The sequence below is a fragment of the Ursus maritimus genome, unplaced genomic scaffold (genome assembly GCF_017311325.1).
Source record: "Ursus maritimus isolate PB19 unplaced genomic scaffold, ASM1731132v1 scaffold_2, whole genome shotgun sequence".
NCBI classification, from domain to species: domain Eukaryota; kingdom Metazoa; phylum Chordata; class Mammalia; order Carnivora; family Ursidae; genus Ursus; species Ursus maritimus.
The window spans coordinates 62,462,399-62,481,526 of NW_024424452.1; the positions used below are offsets into that span (position 1 = coordinate 62,462,399).

Consider the following 19,128-nt stretch of genomic DNA (forward strand, 5'->3'; position numbering starts at 1 on the left):
GTCTATATGGCAATCACAGATCAACACAGGAACTTAATAATTATTGATGCAGATCTACACTGTATGAAATCAAGTACTATTTGAGCTTCAAATTAAAGCTTTTGGAGACTTTTGTTTCTGGACCACAAGAAACTAAACACACTTTATGGAAACATTTTGATTCATTTGTGGCTGGTACATTTTGTTACTTGCCCATGCTTCAAATTCATTTTACCCCAGTTCCTAGAGTAAGACGTGATTTGTGTGTGTGTGTGTGTGTGTGTGTGTGAAAGAGAGAGAGAGAGTGTGTGTGTGTGTAAGAGCATGACAGAACGGGATATAAATCTCAGCCACGCTGTTAAAAAGCTAATTAGCAAGTTATTGACTAAGTTTCCTTATCTCTAAAATGGAAGACTTTTGGAGAAAATTGAAATTAAAATAATTCATATAATAAGTTCAGCAGAGTGCCTAAAGAACTAAGCAAATACTTAACATTTTCAGCATTTACTTTTACTGTCATCATTATAATTTTTTGTATTAGATATGTGTCAGTAATTCCTTCAAACTGGCCTGTGAAACAAAAATGTGATTCTTAACTTACTAAATTTGAACCAACTACAAAGACTATGGCAAGAATCACAAGTCCATAGCATACAATACTTTTAAAGAGCATACCATATCCCACTGTAGAAAGACCCAAGTGTTTCATTCTATTTTTCACAAGTTCAGCAAGCTCTTGTCTTTCTGACCTCCTGTAGAGGTTCAGTCGCTGCTGGGTTATTTTCTCAGCTGTTTTACCAGAGTGTTTTGGACCTTTTCTGCTCAGTCTTCGGGCCCACTGCATGCTCTTTCTCCGCAGTAAGGGATGATCTGACTGGTCACTGGATGTTGAGTTGCGGTGGTTGCTTCGGTGATGACTTTGTTCTTTGGAGTCTTTGGTGTCTTCCCACTCTTCTACGCTGATGGATATCTGAGACTTTAAAGGAATGGATGTCGATAATTAGATATTTTAGGAACAATTGACATCTGGAGATGGGCTAATAATTTTTGCTAATAACTTGGTATCATTATATATTTCACAAGAGTTTTCACAGAAAGAACAAAATCATAATCATTGATTCACTTTGTTGTTACTACAAATATTACTTGAAAATACATTGTTTTGAAATTATATATGAAGCAGATAAAATAGCTTTGCATCTCTAATATAAGTTTTTATGAAAGGATTTAATTTTTCATTCATCCATCATCACATGACTAGCTAGCATAGCGTTGTATGGAACCACAAACAAAAAAATAATTTAAATTTTCAAATAAAGTCAATGTAATGGACTTTTCTAAATCTAGGTATTTATATGAAATTTAAATAAAGATTATGACAATTGTTTTACTTTTGGAATTAATATTTGAGAAGGTTTTTAATATTTTCTCTTTCTAAAGGTGGCATTGGAATGAACTTTGTAAAATGTGAATTTTTTTTAATTCACTCATCTGACCCAGAAGAAAACAAAAAGCACTTTTTATTTAATTCATACATTAATTATTCACCATAAAACCTTTTTTTGATTAAAATATTAAAACTACTTCAGGAACTGTTCTCAGTATTCTGTGAAAAATGTTGTAAATATTAATATTTCACAAATGTATTCTAGAATCACAAATAAAACTTAAATCAGGCTATTCTCCAGAGGAAGGAAAAACAATGAACAAACTCAGAAAGTCTATTTTAATTTACTTTTTTACTACTAAATCTGATTTTAAAGCAAGAAGCTTTCCTTTGGTTGTAGGCTCTTAATAAATAAGAGCTTCCTGTTTCAAAATGTTGCTTTTCATACCAGGATGTAAAATGAAATGCAACACAGATCAAAGCAGGAAGTCTTACTTACTAAAAGTATGCAAATGCAAATGAACAGTTTGCTGAATTATACTGTGAATAACAGCAACATTCATGAATCTGCCGACTGTGTTTCCCTTGTATCGACTGAAGTTTGAACTCCAGCTCTAACATGCATGTTTTGCTGGCTTTTAAAGTAATAGAGTTTAAATTACCAATTTAAGTAAGGTCAGAGGTAGATCTAATAAAATCCTTTAAAAGTGAATATAAATTATGGAGTCTCAGTTGATGACTTGTGTGGCAAGCTATGAAACTATATCACACTTAAATTCAATGAAAAATTTAAATATTTGTCCATATTTCTGTTTCAAAACAGTGAGCAATATTAAAAATAGTTTGTTTTAACTTTCAAGTCTCCACAATAAGAAAATATTTTATTAAAATATTTTTAGAAAACTTATTTGAGATATAGAATTTAAGTTGGAAGTATTAAGATGTAGAAGGTTGCATAGTTTTGCAATAGTGGATACCATTATAAGTCTTAACTTCCTCTAGTCTCACCTACTTGATAATATACTGAAAATCCTCTTCTGTGGAAGTAAAATACTTAAACCCTTGAGTAATATCTACCATCAGTAAAGAATATCAATCTTTGTTCGGTAGTTTCAGTTTAATGTATTCTGTAGCAAAAATGAAAACATTCATATTTAGACATTTGCCTTGCAGAGTTTTGTTAATCACAGTCTTACATTTATTTGTAGTCATAAGTCCCAAGGAGTAATAGTTTGATTTCCTACGAATATGTGGAAATAGTAGCCTTGCCAGTCCCATAATTCAAGTACAGGATGAAACATTATCTGTCTTTGTGAATGCTTTTTCTTAGCTACATATACCAGGAATTGTATCAAGTAAACATCTAAAACATAAACTGAAGCCTATGTATGTATTAGTTAAACATTATGGAATACCCTATTCATCATTGTTTTAAACTTTCCTACGAAAAGAATAGCATGATTTATACATAAAACCCATAGGGACCGAGAGGGTTTTTTTGGTCAATTATTCAATAAAATAAGTATCATTTCTTTGTACATTTCACTTTACGTACAGAAAAAAGTAATTTGAAGGATTTGAGGGTTAATTTTAAGAAATCAAAACTGACAACACATAGGTCGTTCTCTATGTGTTTGGAATTTGCAGGTCTTTCTCTCATCCTCCCATATGACATAATGAAATGGACACTGAATTTTATATATAAGATTACGAATTTGAATATTTTGGATACTTCTAGCTTTGTTCCTACAACAAAACTGCTTAATCATTATGTAAAATGAGAATAACAATAATACCCATCTTCTATCTCATAGAAATGTTGTACAAATTCCTATAATACATTAATGTATAAAGAAAACATGTACCAACTATAAATTTCCACGTATAATAATAATGTTAATATATCCTAGTTAAAATGATTATGGACAATAACAATTTTAATGGAAATAAACATTAGTTATTCTATTCCTGGGTACAGAATATGTATGTATATGCCTGTGTATTTTTAAAAAAGGTCCATTTATAATTATACTTTCTTGCCGTCATTTCATCACCTGATTTGACTCTATTGTGTTTTCAATGTGACATGCCATGATCTTGTGGAAATAGTGTGCTGGGAGACACAGAAGTGCCTTGATCATAGGACCTTTTCCTGAATTAGAGTCAGAGTGATAGAACGCTTAAAAGCAAGTGTGCTGGCCATCAGATAGGCCTGGGTTTAAAATCATGTTTCACCAGTTACCAGCTCTGTGTTCCTGGTTACATAAACTGTTTAAGATTATCCCCATTTCCCTATCTGAAAAATGGTAATTATATTTTTACTTTGCCCACAGTGCTTTTTGAGAAGGTCTAAGAGACAATACTTGAAAGAGGCATAATATAGTGCCTGTCACAGCAAATGCTCACTAAATATTAGTTAATATTATGGTTCACGATTGGTATGAAAAGACAGTAAAAGAGAGAAAGAAGAAGAAATAATTCTGAGGGATGATGTAAAAGTGAGAAATGGGTATGAAAAAGACAAGGAATGACTCATATTTGTGATGCAGTTTTCTCTATCAGTGACCATATTTCATAAGAAATCAAGGTGCTAGAAACAAACCCTTGGGGTTAAAGATTCCTTGGTTAAAGTTTCACGAATCTGAAGAAGAGAACAATATTTAAGTGAAAGTGGAAATTTATTGCCCTGCCCTGATTCTATAAATTATTCTTCACTATTTCTATGAATAATAAGGTTTGATGTTTTTGTACTTTAATTATCAGAAGACTGATATAATTACTAACATGAAAAATCGAGATTTAATACTGATGCTTATGAGAATGAAAAAAAATATTTTCGTATTGCTATGGTATGATCTGAGTGTTGTGCCCCTCAAAATTTGTTTTTTAAAATCTTAACCCACAAAAGTGATGGTGTTAGTAGGTGGGGTCTTTAGAAGATGATTAGGCCATAGATGTGGAGTCCTCATGAATGGGATTAGTGCCCTTAGAAAAAAGACCCCAGAGAGATCCCTAGTTCCTTCTGCCTTTGATTATACAATGAGAAATCTGCGATCAGATGGGGGCCCTCACCTGACCATGTTGCCACCCTTATCTCCCACTTCCAGCCCCCAGAACCAGAGCAATCAATTTCTATTGTTTATAATAAGCTATCTAACCTATGGTAATTTGTTATAGCAACTTGCATGGACTAAGACATATTTTATATGAAATGCTTCTGGGAGTGTATTTATACAGTTCAATAAGGAAATGAAAAATTCATGTGTCTAATCAACAACTTTCTTATAAATTTAAGGCATTATTATTTTTTAAAGTTATATTATTCTCCAAATATTTATCAAACTTAACATGGTTTTTAAAAAGGCTACAAGTATTTCTTCACAAGAACAGGAATTAATAGCTTTATAAATGAGAAAATGTTTCTTATGCACAAAAGAGCTTAATTACTTTCATTGTTTTCAGAAAGGCAAAAAGTGTCAGGATCACAATAAATATCAAACATTCTTTTCCACACTCTACACACACACATGCATACACCCACACACCCCAAAATGACCTAATTCAACTTCCTCTCAATTTTTTTTATTGAAGTTATTCATGTCATAAGGTTATTGAGCAATCTGTGGATTTAAGCTGTATTTTAAAATAAATCAATTCACCCAGTCGTTTGAAAGTGAGTGTTTGTCATCTGGATTCATGGCTCCCTTAAGAATAGTTTTATAGGCTTTAAAATAGCCTTAAACTGTGCTGATTTATGACTGAAGACATTCTGAATTGTTGCTAAAGAAAACAGAGGAAAATGAAACCACTGAAGGTATGTTAAACATTTCATTTATTTATTTTTTATTTCAAGTTTTCATTTAAATTCTAGTTGGTTAAGATATATGGTAAAATTGGTTTCAGGTGTAGAATCTAGTAATGTATCAGTTACATACAACACGCAGTGCTCATCACAACTAGTGCCCTCTTTAACGCCCATCACCCATTTATCCCATCCCCCACCCACCTCTCCTCCAGCAGCCCTCAGTTTGATCCCTATAGTTAAAAGAGTCTCTTACGGTTTGCCTCTCTCTCTCTCTCTCTTTCTCCCCTTAGTTTAACATTTATAAAAGAATTCGTATCTAATGTTTTCCATTAAAGGAAGGCTAAATTACAAGAATACTTGAGACATCATCTAAATTTAAATCCATATGCACTTTGGCTAGTGACCTGGGTCCCATTGAAATTTCTTTGTATTAAAAAAAAATTCACACAAAGATGTTTCTGCACTTTCTATAAAGGCTCAGTTCATAAGTTCACTTAGTCTGTGATCTAAGTAGAGATAGACTAGTTACATTGTATTTAGGTATATTGTCTGTTTCTTTGTTTCTATTTATTTAATTATAGCAAGAGAGCACAGGAACAGGAGAAGGCCAGAGGGAGAGGGAGAGACAATCCCAAGCAGACTCCCCACCCAGCATAGAGCTGCTTGAAAGGCTGGATTCCAGGACCCTGAGATCACCCCCCAAGTAGAAATCAAGAGTCGAATGCTCAACCGACTGGGCCACCCAGGTGTCCTGTATTTAGATGTATTTTCAACATATTTTCAGAATCATAGAGATAATTAGGGAATAAACAACACTATAGTCTAAAAAATGCTGAATCTGGAATAAAATTCTAGGTTGTATTTACAATCCCATCCAGCCAATACCTCATGTCTTCGAACAAATCAATTGAACTTCTTGAAATATAGTGACAATCTTCACAGTTCTCATGAAAAAAATAAACAAACCTTAAGAGAATCTGTAGTAATACAGTAACGTAAATTCTAAAGCCAAATAATTGCTCAAGATTTTTGGTTCAAATAATAGCTTTTCTCTTTAAAGCTAATCACTTGGTGCAATAACAAAAATTATTTCAATCTCTTGACTTTATTTTCCATATCTAAAAGTCAGATATTTCATCTACATATTCTCCTAGGTAGCTTTCTAGTTCGTCTATTATTCTGTGAATATAAGGTTTACTCATAGTAGAACCTCCATTAACTCGCCATTCCAATCCCATAATTTTGAAAGTCAAAATTTAATTTTATGTCCAAATGAAAAAAATTCCACGTTCTCTATTTAGAGATAATGCTAAATAATTCACAAATTTATGCTAGTTTTCTACTACTGTTGAACAGAATACATCTCCCTCTCTTCTCTTTTTCTCTCCTCTCTTTCTCTTTCCCCCTTCCCCCACCCCATAAACAGCTCCCATTGTTCTGTTATTATCCCTAAAAAAAACCAAACCTAGTCAATTACTTTTATATTCATGAGTTCAATCTCTTTATTTATTGTTTGTTCTAAATTTACACATTAAGTTGCATATTCACACATCTTGACAATCTGGTTTTGTGTATGTGTGTGTGCATGTATGTGTGTATGTGTATTTAATTAAATCTTCGCTTTCTTTGGTCTCTGAGGAAGTTGAAACCTAGCTAATTTATTGTCTTGGTATTATTTCTTACATTGGTGGTTAATTTTTTCCCTTGAGCCTTCAAAACTGTCATTCAGAAACAACTAATGCACAGAGATTTCAACTGCCTACTGCCTTTCCTAGTGCTTTAAACCCAGAAACTAGTACTTTTTTCTTCCTTTTTAAGATCTTAAATAATGCTAACTAAATGGTGGCTGTCTTCCCTTAGAATTTAAATAATTAATTTAAATAATTTAAATAACTCATTTGTGTTAACAAGAACAAGTTGAGAAGGGAATGTCATCCTTACTTTAACTGGTTGTATTATTATGTTAGGAGTCCTAAAAAAGTGATTCATAAATATGTAGATAATAGATAGATGGCATATATGTTACTTATTTTATTTTTCACCACATGTTCAGGACGTTATACTCCAAAAGAACTACTTGAGTTCTCGAATTTATACAGACCATATCTGGGGAACAGGTGTGGAAATAGATATTAAGGATGCAAGATAATGGTGGAAGAATCATAAAGTTGAATGAGGCAGAATTTACTGATATGGACTCATTAAGCAGAGATTCTGCACTGGAGATTGCAGCTTGGGGAGTTAGAAAGGGTTCTAATAGTTCATTTGTTTGGTTGACTGTAACATGTACCAAAAGGTGGTCCATAGCAAGCAAGTTGGACATGCAGGACCTAACTTGGTTTAATATAAAGCAAGAGATTATAAGGCCTTGAGATTAGAATGTAAGAGTAGATTTGTCATTTAAGATCTATTTACCCATAACGAGAGGGTCTAGAAGGCATTCCTTTTACCACAACTGTGAGAAATAAATTTGTGAGCAGAGCCCCAGTATCCTTGAAGAGTTCAATGATCACTCTTCTCTCTAAGGCCAGAACTTAGAGTGGTAATTGCAGTCACTCAATTGGGAAATCTAAATGAAATGAAAGTAGTTCAGTCCCAGGGAGGCAGGGGCCAAGTCAAGGTGAGTGAACATGGTTGCTATAATAGACAGCAGAGTCAAAGCTGCAATCAGAATAGTCTGACTTGCACAGACCCATGGCACTGGCTAATTGATCATTGTGTTCCTATTGGTAAAACAGATAGGAAAGCTACTAAATTTTTACCTAATCTACATAAGCATAAAATGTCTAGATCAAGTGAACAAAACTCTAACCTGAATCATAAAAATAGATAGTAACAACCTTTCAAACAATCCCCAAATTTGAGCCAGTTTACAGAACCAAAACCCTTCAATGAAGGAGAGGCTTATTCCTTTTGTGGAAGGACCCAGTACACTGCCAAAAATATATACCATTAATCTTTTTCCCAGCCTTCCCCAAAGGGACATATGACCTTTCACCAGGGTAACTGTGGTTATTTCCCCAGTTCCAGTCCCACATTGGCTCCCTGACCATACTGACCTACTATGATGGGAAAGGCCAAGTAGAAGCCATTAGAATTACTTCTACCTAAGAAAATATTAAACTGAAACCAATACTGAATTCCTATAGGGATTTCAGAAATTAGTGCCATCACCAAGGACTTGAAATATGCAAGTGTAGTGATTTCTACCACATCCCCACTCAAGTCACCTATTTGGCCAGTGCAGAAGACAGATGGAGCTTGGAGAATGACAGTTTATGCTAAATTTATGCTAAATTTAACCAGGTGGTAACTCCACCTGCAGCTGCTGCACCAGATGTGGTTTCATTGCTTGAACAAATTAACACATCCCCTAGTACCTAGTATGCAACTATTGATCTGGTAAATGTCTTTTTATCCATCCCCATCAATAAGGAACACCGAATCATTCTGTGCTCAGCTGCCAAGGCCAGCAATATATCTCCACTGTCCTACCTCACTGGTACATCAACTCTCCAGCTCTATGCCAAAAGTTAGTTTGCGGGGACCTTGACAACCTTCCCCTTCTACAAGATATCATGGAGTCCATTACACTGTTGACATTATGCTGATTGGACCTTGTAAGCAAGAAGTAGCAACTATCCAAAACTTACTGATAAGACTTTTGCATGTCAGAGGATAGAAAAGAGATCTGGCAAAAATATAGGGGACTCTTACCTCAGTGAAATTTCGAGGGGTCCACTGGTGTGGAGCATGGCAAGATATCCCTTCCAAGGTAAAGAATAAGTTGTTGCATCTAACCCCGCCTACAACCAGAAAAGAAGCACAATATCTAGTGGGCCTCTTTGGATTTTAGAGGCAACATATTCCTCATTTGGGTGTGTTACTCTGGCCCATTTACTGAGTGACCCAAAACCCTGCCAATTTTTAGCAGAGTCCAGACAAAAGAAGGCTCTGTAAGAGGTTCAGGCTGCTATGCTAGCTGTTCTGCCACTTGGGCTATGTGATCTACTAAAACCAATGGTGCGTGCAATGTCACTGGCAGATAGGGATGCTGTTTGGAGCCTTTGGCAGGCCCTAATAAATGGATTGCAGTTCAGGCCCTTAGAATTTTGGAGCAAAGCCCTGCCATCCTCTGTGAATGGCTAATCTTCTTTGAGAACAAAGGAGCTCCTTTAGGGCTCTCTTAATATTATCATATGCTGTGATTTAGGTCAATGGAAAACTGCAAGAACCCAATCCAGATAGAACTACTAATGGCCCAGACCATTTGTATCAGTTTGGGGCTTTTGTTAAAGTGGCCCTCTGCCATATGTCTCTGACCTATCTGTGTGTTTCATAATGAATTGTATGTATAGAAATCAGTAAGAAGCAGGACAGACACTCAGTTCAGGGAATGAGTCTTATCCTATGACCATTGTTTGTATGCCTCAGCCAGGCATCAATCTCCATTCCACAGAGCATTCTGGGGAAGAACTGATATTCTGTGTATTATACAGGTCTATTACGTGGTTGCCTGTGTGAAGGAAGAGCAATGGCCATGCTGAGGTCCACACTCATGAAAACAGCTCACTAAGATGCTACAAAATCCTACTTCTGCTGCTATGCCCCTGTAACAACAAAGATCCTGATCCCCACAGTTAGAAGGAAAAGTACCCATGGGTCTGTGTGGCATAACTAAGGGGCTAATTCAAAACTGAGTGAAGGCTTAGGTTCTAAATAAATAAATAAATAATAAATAAATAAATCCAATAAAGCAACCATTGCCATCAGGGAGACCCATAGCACTAATGAAACTCACTTGAGACTTTCTGGAAGACGAGACATAAACATGAGCAGGGTAGAAAGGATCTCCCCAAGGGTCTACCAACCAAAGACAGCAATAACTGGGGACTCAAAGGGAAGGAAAAAACAAATAAAAAATTGGATATCTGGGAGGAAACAATTGAAACAAAAAGTCCACAGTTTGTTCAACTTGAAAATTCTCAGTTTACTAAAAGAATTTTTAAGACAAAAAGATAAAAGGAAGCTGATTGGCTTTGTGCTTCTGCAACATAAGTTCCAAGTTTTAATATCTCCTGAACTGTACCAATTGGCAAACCTTCAGGGATTTTTTTTTTTTAAATTTGGTTGGGGTTCACATTATAGTTATGACTGGAGAGTCCAATAAACTTAAAGTACCATAAATATGAAGATTACACTAAAATTACACTTAAAGTACACATAAATATGAAGATTACACTCTCTATACACTTAGGGGGGATTATCAGATATAAAATAGAAACACATAGGTATACCTCATCTTAACCATCAGATCTATCACCTTGCCTAAATCCGTCATGGTCATAACACCCATTGTCCTACATTATTCCCTAGTAGACACTGCGCACTCTAATCCAATGAGTAATAAATTAAAATTAAATGAAATAAAATCTTTGCCACTTACAACTGGTTTGACAAAATGGGGCCATATGAACCTTCTGTATATCCATTCTAAATAGTTAATAAGGCCTTCAAGGATTGAACAGGGTTTTCAAGGATTGAAACCAATTATAAGAACTATTCAGAGAACAGATGATAATCACCACTGCTTCTCCATTTAACAGTCCATTTGACCTGTTCTTAAACCTGGAAAGAATGAATGGAACCCCACAGTAGAGTATCCCACACTTAATGCCATGTCGTCACATATTAAGGTGCAATACTCAAAATTACTGAAGTCACTGGCTCCATTCAATCAGCAACTCTTAAATACTTTGCATTCATAGACTTGACTACATGTTCTGTTTCATGCCTGTTTTGACAGCCTCTCAGCCAATTTCACCTTTGAAAGAACACAAAAACTTCTTTATCTGGCTATACACAGGATACCTCAACAGCCCTGCAAATGCATTCAATCTTTCTGGGCAAAATCTTTACTGCGTTCAACTTTCTCTGGAAACAGAGGTATGACATTACATTGATGATCTCTCTTGCAAGGGAATTTATCTGACCCACTCATTCAGGACATACAAAAATTCACAAAGGAGAACACAAAAAGGGATGGGCCATTGTCTTACACAAAATGCAAGGTTCCTTCAACTTAGTAAAATTTCTGGGCATTATTTGGTCAGTTAAGGGATGTTCCATCTCTGATACTGTCAAGAAATAGTTATTGATCTATCAGTCCCAATAATATTAAGACAAATCTAATATCTTTTGGATTCTGGAGGCAACATATTCCTCATTTACAATTTTTTAAAGCCCGTTTATGCTGCTACTTGCAAATTGACCCACACAGAATGAGTTACAACAAAAGGTTCCGAATTCTCTCCAGATAGCAATACAACAGGCAATTACATTAGTTTCCTCTTTCTCTCCTCTGTCCTCTCTACCCCCAGATTCCTTTACTGTAGTCCCTCCTCTAGTATTCCTGGAAACTCTCAACTACTCACAAAGACCAAATTGCCCATGGGCTTTCAATGCAAGAAACTGTCCACCTTGGTCATATGCTGTACAGTATGAGAGCAGCAATTACAAGGCAGATGTCCTTAAACATTTACTTCAAAATTAAGAGTAAAATAATAATTAAGCACCAAAATTAGTGACAGAGGAGGTACAAATAAAACTGTATAAGTTTGAGCAGATTTGAAAGCATTGCTCTATGTTAAGGAGGATACCTATGACTTAGTTCAGTAAACATACTGAGCACTTGTGTGAAGCACTGTTCAAGGCACATGGGATACGATAATGAAAAGATAGATGTGGTTTAGAGATAATTCCCTAATTTTAACTTTTATACCTCAATATCATTAGTTGGGAAAGTAGAAGAGAAATGAGAAATTAAGACTATGAGAATGTATAGAAAAATTGACTTGTGGAGGCCAAGAAAGAAGTATTTTTCATGGAATAAGATGGGTGATGAATAACATCAAATAGTTCTTACTACAGCTTTTTGCCCTCTAATATACATATCATAAATAATATCTGTTGTTATAAAGACACCAAGGAAGAGGAAGAGAAGTAATAAAAGGCCTTAGCTTATTTAGGACCATAACATTACTGATCATTGGGAGATTTTATTTTTAAGACTTATTTATTTACTTGAGAGAGAGAGACAGAGAGACAGAGAGAGTGAGTGGTGGGGGAGGGACAGAGGCAGAGGGAGAGAGAAAATCTTCCAATCGTATGTATATTATAGAGGTTATTGGTAATCCTGAGAAATGACTTTTCTAAATAGCATTTTGTAATATTTAAGGGTTAACATTTCTCTAAAGCATACATAACTCTTTTGAGTTGTAGTATTCAGAAATATATTTAAAGTATTTAACGAAATTGCCTTAATTATGTTGTTTCTATGACAATGCTACTAAACAATGCCACCAACACCATTTTTTTTCATTGTTTTTCTTATGAAGTCAGGCGGTATCCACCTTCTTTCACTGTGTGGTAGTGAAATGTTTTTATCTTCTCTGAAGGTATAGCATCGTTTCTTCTCCTCAAAATAATGCTTATGTCTTTTTTTTTAAGGTGGAGTGATAATATTATCAGCATCAGAATTGTTATTATTGTACATTTTGCAACTACATTTTTTGTAGTTCTCAAGACACTTCTTCACTCTTCTAATTGTTGTTTAATTTTAACTGTTGTGCTCCATACATTGATGTGTGTCCAAAAGATCAGAATCAAAGTCTGGCCCAAATTTAGACTGATTTCTTCATCATTAATTTTTGGTGTATAAGGAAAATAAACCTTAATCAAGGTTTTCCTTAATCAAGTCATTCACTTTATGTCTAGAAACACTTACATATAAGAACATATTTGTTCTCTACATAAAAACATCCTTTTGTGGGTTCTATGTTTAGATTTTCATATATTATACATACTTATATATGTGAGTATAGAGAATAGCTTATACACCTGAATAGCTTTAAACTCTAAACCTGACTTACAACAAACAAATAATCAACAAATAGACAAGCATTGAAAAAGCACACAGGTTTTACATGCCCATAAAGGTATTCTAATGGTTTACATTATTAGAATCATACTTTCATTGCCAGCTTTGTCCCCTTCACAGTTCAATTTTCTCATTATTTTCCAGAATTACAGGAATACACAGCTTAAGGCAATGGCTTCAACCATGGGTATATGTGTGTGAGGCAGATCCTCCACACAGTAGGGTAAGTCAGGGAGGATATCATATCACCTCCAGTATTTTACAGTCCAGAAAAAAAGGACCTTAGCATATGAATTTATGAAAAACTATTACAGTGATTCTAATAGGCAGCTAGTACCAATTCTGCCATGCCCCAAACATTTTAAACACACAGACACACACACACGCACACACTCCTCTTTTCTTTCATTTGAGAACCACTGCCCTAAAGCATATGCAGTTATGGATAAATGAGCCTGTGGAAAGAAAATTTCTATGATATATGTAATGACTTAATTAAAGAACAGACAATGATATAAGACCTGGAAGATATAAATATTCACATTCTTACAAAAAGAATCTACACAAAACAGTATTATTGATCTAAGTCTACTGTTGCTTACAGATCACCATTCCCTTATGAAGACCTAGGTGACCCAGATCAACCTTATAATTTTCCCTTTGGTTCTGATTATTTTATAGACTCCAACAGCCATTCAACAAGGAACTGTGACTAAAGGCTTAATTTACTTCCTATGGCAGTGCAAAGTGAAAGAAATCATTCCATGCAGTTAAAGATGTTAAGTGGACAGAAAGCCATGACTATGTAGTTAAATTAAATCAAACAGATTGGATGCATTTAAACAGCTTCTTGCTAATAAGTATGCCATTGAGATTCTTATTGAGTTAGAGTAAGTAAATAATGTAAGTAAGAAATGTTTTCCTGGGGATGGAAATGCACAAGATAAGAATCAGAGCCAGAAAATATTTTAAAAGAATTGTAAACTAAGGTAAGAAAAAGATCCAAGAGTAAGAAAGTGAAAGAAAATGACAGATGAGCTCAGCCTTATGGAGTGTGTGTGTATGTGTGTGTAAATTAGAGTGCATTTGAGGTTAGTGAATATATCTATGTTTGACTAATATTACAAGGTATTTATCCAAATTACAAGAATACTTACTATTATATTATTTATGAATGTAAGTGCATTGAAACAAATGCTAAGGGAATGCCATCCACTCAAAATTATGTAGCAGAGAAAATTGATGACATAAGATCTATGTTACTCTATGTACTTTGCCCCAGCATTGTTTGCCATTAGCTATGAATGATTAACACATATCTGCCCTTTTTTATAATATGTGAAATGATAGTCATATACTCCCTACTTTGTCTTCATTGCTATGTGTTGAGAATAGACCATTTCACACACAGCTAGTAAAAGGAAGAACCAACATTTAAACCCAGATCATCTGGTACCAAGTCCATTGCTCATTTGGTCAGGCAGAATAACTCAATAAATGATTTGTACCAGGAACAGGGACAGGAGGAGTATCAATAAAGAACGGCCAGAATATAGAGTAGTTTAAAATCCAGCAACAAGAAATTTGACTTGATATAGTAGGCATCAAACATCCACTATATGCATCATGCATCATGTGAGAAAAGTAAGGAATATGGTCATTAATCTGTATGTTCTATGTAAGATATTGAAGGGAAGAGAATTTAGATATAGTAAATCCACCAAGAAGTAATTAAATTCAAGAACAGGTATGAAATTTTCATGTTAGCTTTCTGAGAAATCTTTCTTATATGTTTACTGGTACATTCCAAGCATCTAGGTGGGGGCATCTGGTGCCTAGTGGTGCTCAGTAAATATTTGTAGTTCTGGCAGATAATAAAGTAAAGAGGATCTGGCAGAAAATGAGTCTGGTCTTCATTTTTAGAAATTAGAAGGACAGAAAACACAAACTTGCTATCCATCAACATAGAGGTAATAATTGAAACCACAAGACATAACAAGTGTTCTGAGATCAAGCGTAGAAAAAGACCGAAAGACTATAAAACATAACTATAGTAAATGCCTGATGACTGTTCAAGTGTCATTTCCCATGTTGATTCCCAACCAAAGCATTTGAGGACCTCAAAACAGATGGTGGAAGAGAGATGTAGTTCAAAAATCAGTAGAGGCTGCTACAGTGTGACCTAGTGATTAAAAGAAGCTCTGGCGTCAGATAGTGATAAATTCTAAAAACCAGGTCTGCTGCTTCCAAAGTTTTTGATATTGGTCAAGTTAACTTGTTTACATCTCTGCTTGTTTAAAAATAAGAATAACATTGTCTGCCATATTGGCTTCTGGTGAGGATTAAATAAAATAATAAAGTGCATAGCATTGTGCAAGGATCAAGATTAAGGCTCTGGGTGAGACTAATTGCAATGAAGCTCAGCCTACCTTCAGGTGGTTAACGGAGTACTTTCTGGAAACTAAAGACGAAGTCCAGTCCTAGAAGGGAGACAAAGGCAGATTGCTGCAGCTACTTGGAGTCCTAAGCTCCAGAGCCAATCCCAGGGACAATGGGTTAGGGAGAAGCCTTCAGATGAAGATCACATTGGCAGCATCTAAAATGAGCTGTTATAGGCAGAAACTGAACAGTAGAAAGAAGGGGAAAAGTTTAAGAAATAAACCAATAAAAACAGGTAAAACAGGTAAAGAAAGTAACTCATATTATGAAAACTGAGGATACAAGAATTTTAAGATGTAGGAGGTAATGAACGCTGCTAAAGATTATATGATGTTTAAACAAATAAAAACTAATTTAAAATGCCAAGAATTTTGGCTTAAAGATTTCTATTGATTCAAGAACAGGACAAATAGAGTCGTGGGGGAAAAAACTGTGGAAGACGTCAATAAGGAACAGAATAGACAGCATATATGAACTTTTCTCAGAGTTTAACAAGAGTAAGATAAGAAAAAAATTGAATAATAGGGCGCCTGTCTGGCTTAGTCAGTAGAGCATGCAAATCGTGATCGTGGGGTCACGAGTTCAAGCTCCACATTAAGTGTAGCAATTACTTAAAAATAAAAAAATCTTTAAAAAAGAAAAAATCGGATAAAAGGGAAAAATTTTCTTGAGAACTGGGGAAACTTGTATATATTTGAAGATAAAGGGAGAGAGTTGATGGAGAGGGAAAAAAAACCAAAAACAAAAACTAGAGCTGGAAAGAATGGAAATTGTTGTAGAAACTACTGGAATTACAAAGATAAATGTCTTCATATCCAAAGTACAATTAGAGCTTTTTTCCTTCATAAAAAGGATTGTAAGAAAGATACTTATATTGGAAAACTCAAACTTCCCAGTAAATTAGAGGGAAGGCACTTTGCTTACATAGGGAACTGACTGAAGGATGTCGAGACCTAAAATAATAACTACAAGAAAGAAAGCAATTAGTAGGAAAAAGTTCCAAGAGTCAACTTGCAATTGGCTGCCATGATTCAGAAATGAGCCAAACGTTTGCCTTCCTTGCATCTGAAATGGTAAGTTAGAGAAAAGAGGTGATAGGGATGTGTAACATCTGAAAAAAAAGTGCAGAACTTTTGTGTTTTGTTTTTTGTGGTTTTCTTTTTATTTTGTTATATTAGTCACCATACAGTACATCCCCAGTTTTTGATGCAATGTTCCATGATTCACTATTTGCGTATAACACCCAGTGCACCATGCAATATGTGCCCTCCTTAATACCCATCACCAGCCTATCCCAATCCCCCACCCCCACCCCTCTGAAGCCCTCAGTTTGAATCAACACATAGTAATATTCCATTGTATATATGGACCACAACTTCTTAATCCAGTCATCTGTTGCAGGGCATCTCGGCTCCTTCCACGATTTAGCTATTGTGGACATTGCTGCTATGAACATTGGGGTGCATATGGCCCTTCTCTTCACTACTGCAACATAGCCAAAACCTACATCTAAAAGTTTCACTCCACTTCCAAACGTAAAGCTATAAAGTTTTTAACCAAATGAAAATTCTGTTCTTTCTGGGACATAGAGTGAACCCCGGCAAGTGTTTCCACCACTGTGAACCAAGTCTGGACTTAAATACCTGAGAATACCTTTGGGAAAGACAAGCTGAAGCAACTCACTTGTGACGTGTTACTAAAATATTTCATGAAATAATGCATGTGAATTCAATACCCTTGAGATTTTATTTGTGCAGCTGGTCAGGTCAAATACTGGTATAAATTAAAAATTTAGGAATATATGTTGATCTCATTATAAAACATGTTCCAAAAAAGCAACAATAAAACTTTAAAATGAGTTCCCCGAACCCAGAATATGCCAGGGATATGTTTTGCTTTGATCTAAAATTTTAATTTGCTCAACCTGCGGGCAGCCATGGTAGCTGAAAACCCTAAGCAGCTTCATGCCAAACAAACGTTACATTTTCAATGTGGACCATGATGTAAAAAAGGTCGGAAAGCCCTCCTCTAAAACATTATTCATGCAACCCAAAGGGAAGCTTCCTTGGAGAATATTTAGTAAATTCTGAAGGACTGAATATATAATAAAACAAAATAAGAATATTGAAAAATACAGTAGAAGGATATCTCATAAAACCATAAATAAATAATTTAAGATGTTTAAAATAATTTAATGAACAAAATTTGCATTTATTATATGGATTCAAATCTATGATGTAGGCAACAGTCATTACACCAAAAATGTGGACATTATGAATATAGAACTTGTCTCCAAAATCAACAAGCTCAAAAATAGACTTGTACTTTTATTTTTCTTTTTTCTTTTTTTTTAATTTTATTTTTCTTAAATCGACGTGTACTTTTAGATGGCAACTTAGACACACAAGCTTTACACTTAATGGGCTGAATTCTACCATTGCTTGGACATTCAAAATGCAATTTTTAAAGTGGAAAATATTTATATTTGTAATGGTTTCATTAATTATATTTATGCTTGGGAGTCTGCATTAAGTGCTAAGAACATAATGACAATTATTTATCATAGTTTATATGAAGAAAATGGAAAATAAAATTAAAAATACAAATCCTATGAAGAGAATATCAAGGTTTTAGGAATATAAATGAGTGTATACATACATAATATATTGTTAAGAATTTTATTTGTATTATAACAATTCAATTATTAGCCCGGGTCAATGTTATCAAACACTAAACTTATGGCTTCTTCGTGACAATAAATTAAAATTATTAAAGAATAAATGCAATGTTAAAAAGTGTGCTAAAGAAAGCCATCCCAGGGCCTACTGTTCCTCTACCCCTTTCTAGGTGGATCAGCCTACATAGGAAGCATAGGAAAAGATATATTTCATATCACATGATCGCCAACCCTTTCCAGTCTCAGTTGATTGCATTGAAGGTGGGTACCTCACTCAAGGACAGACAGACAATACACAGCCAGTAAGCAACTAGCAGGTAATGATACCACACAGTAAAATGTATGATTGGATTAATATACAAACATAATTTGAAGACAAACAGGTAAAATGAACTTGCAATATTATTAGGGAAATATAGACACACTAACTTGAAAATAGAACATTTTTAACACTTCAGCTTAATTAATTTGTTTTATTTTAACATCTTAAATACTGAATTCAATTGTCAATACTCTTTCCCTTTAAAAGCTCTGAATTCACATATTAAACTATTTGAGGAAAGGGAGACAAAATACTTACTTGTGATGCTATTTCTCGAGACTGACACAAAGGGAGGAAAAAAGAAACACACGAAATACAGTTTAAGCAATGACTAAACAATACATACATGAAACAGCAAGAAGGACAAAATATGACAAGCCCCCACTTAACACTTAAGCAATTATGTGTTTCATTATGTATTACAGGGCTTCTGATTAAATTAGGTAAGGAATAAGTTATTTTAAAAGTCTAGCAGAAAGTTCCTGTTAGATTATTTTTTGTCTGTTTGTTTAGTAAAATTCTCTCTCTAAGGTTTTGATAGAAAGAAAAAATGGTACTGGTAGAGAAAATAAAACAACTG

The 19,128-nt window shown here is 34.6% G+C and overlaps 1 protein-coding gene across 3 annotated transcripts in view; it reads right to left on the bottom strand.

The window, feature by feature from the left end:
- The window catches only part of KCNT2 (potassium sodium-activated channel subfamily T member 2), a 344,368-nt gene that overhangs the window by 24,445 nt on the left and 300,795 nt on the right, over nt 1-19,128 (bottom strand). For 2 of the 3 annotated variants that reach the window (XM_008710516.1, XM_008710515.1), the window contains one exon: nt 655-955. In XM_008710516.1, the coding sequence (XP_008708738.1) occupies nt 655-955 (301 nt within the window). Of the gene's footprint in view, nt 1-654; nt 956-18,806; nt 18,828-19,128 lie in introns of all 3 variants that reach the window. The other variant, XM_008710517.1, reaches the window with a different exon arrangement.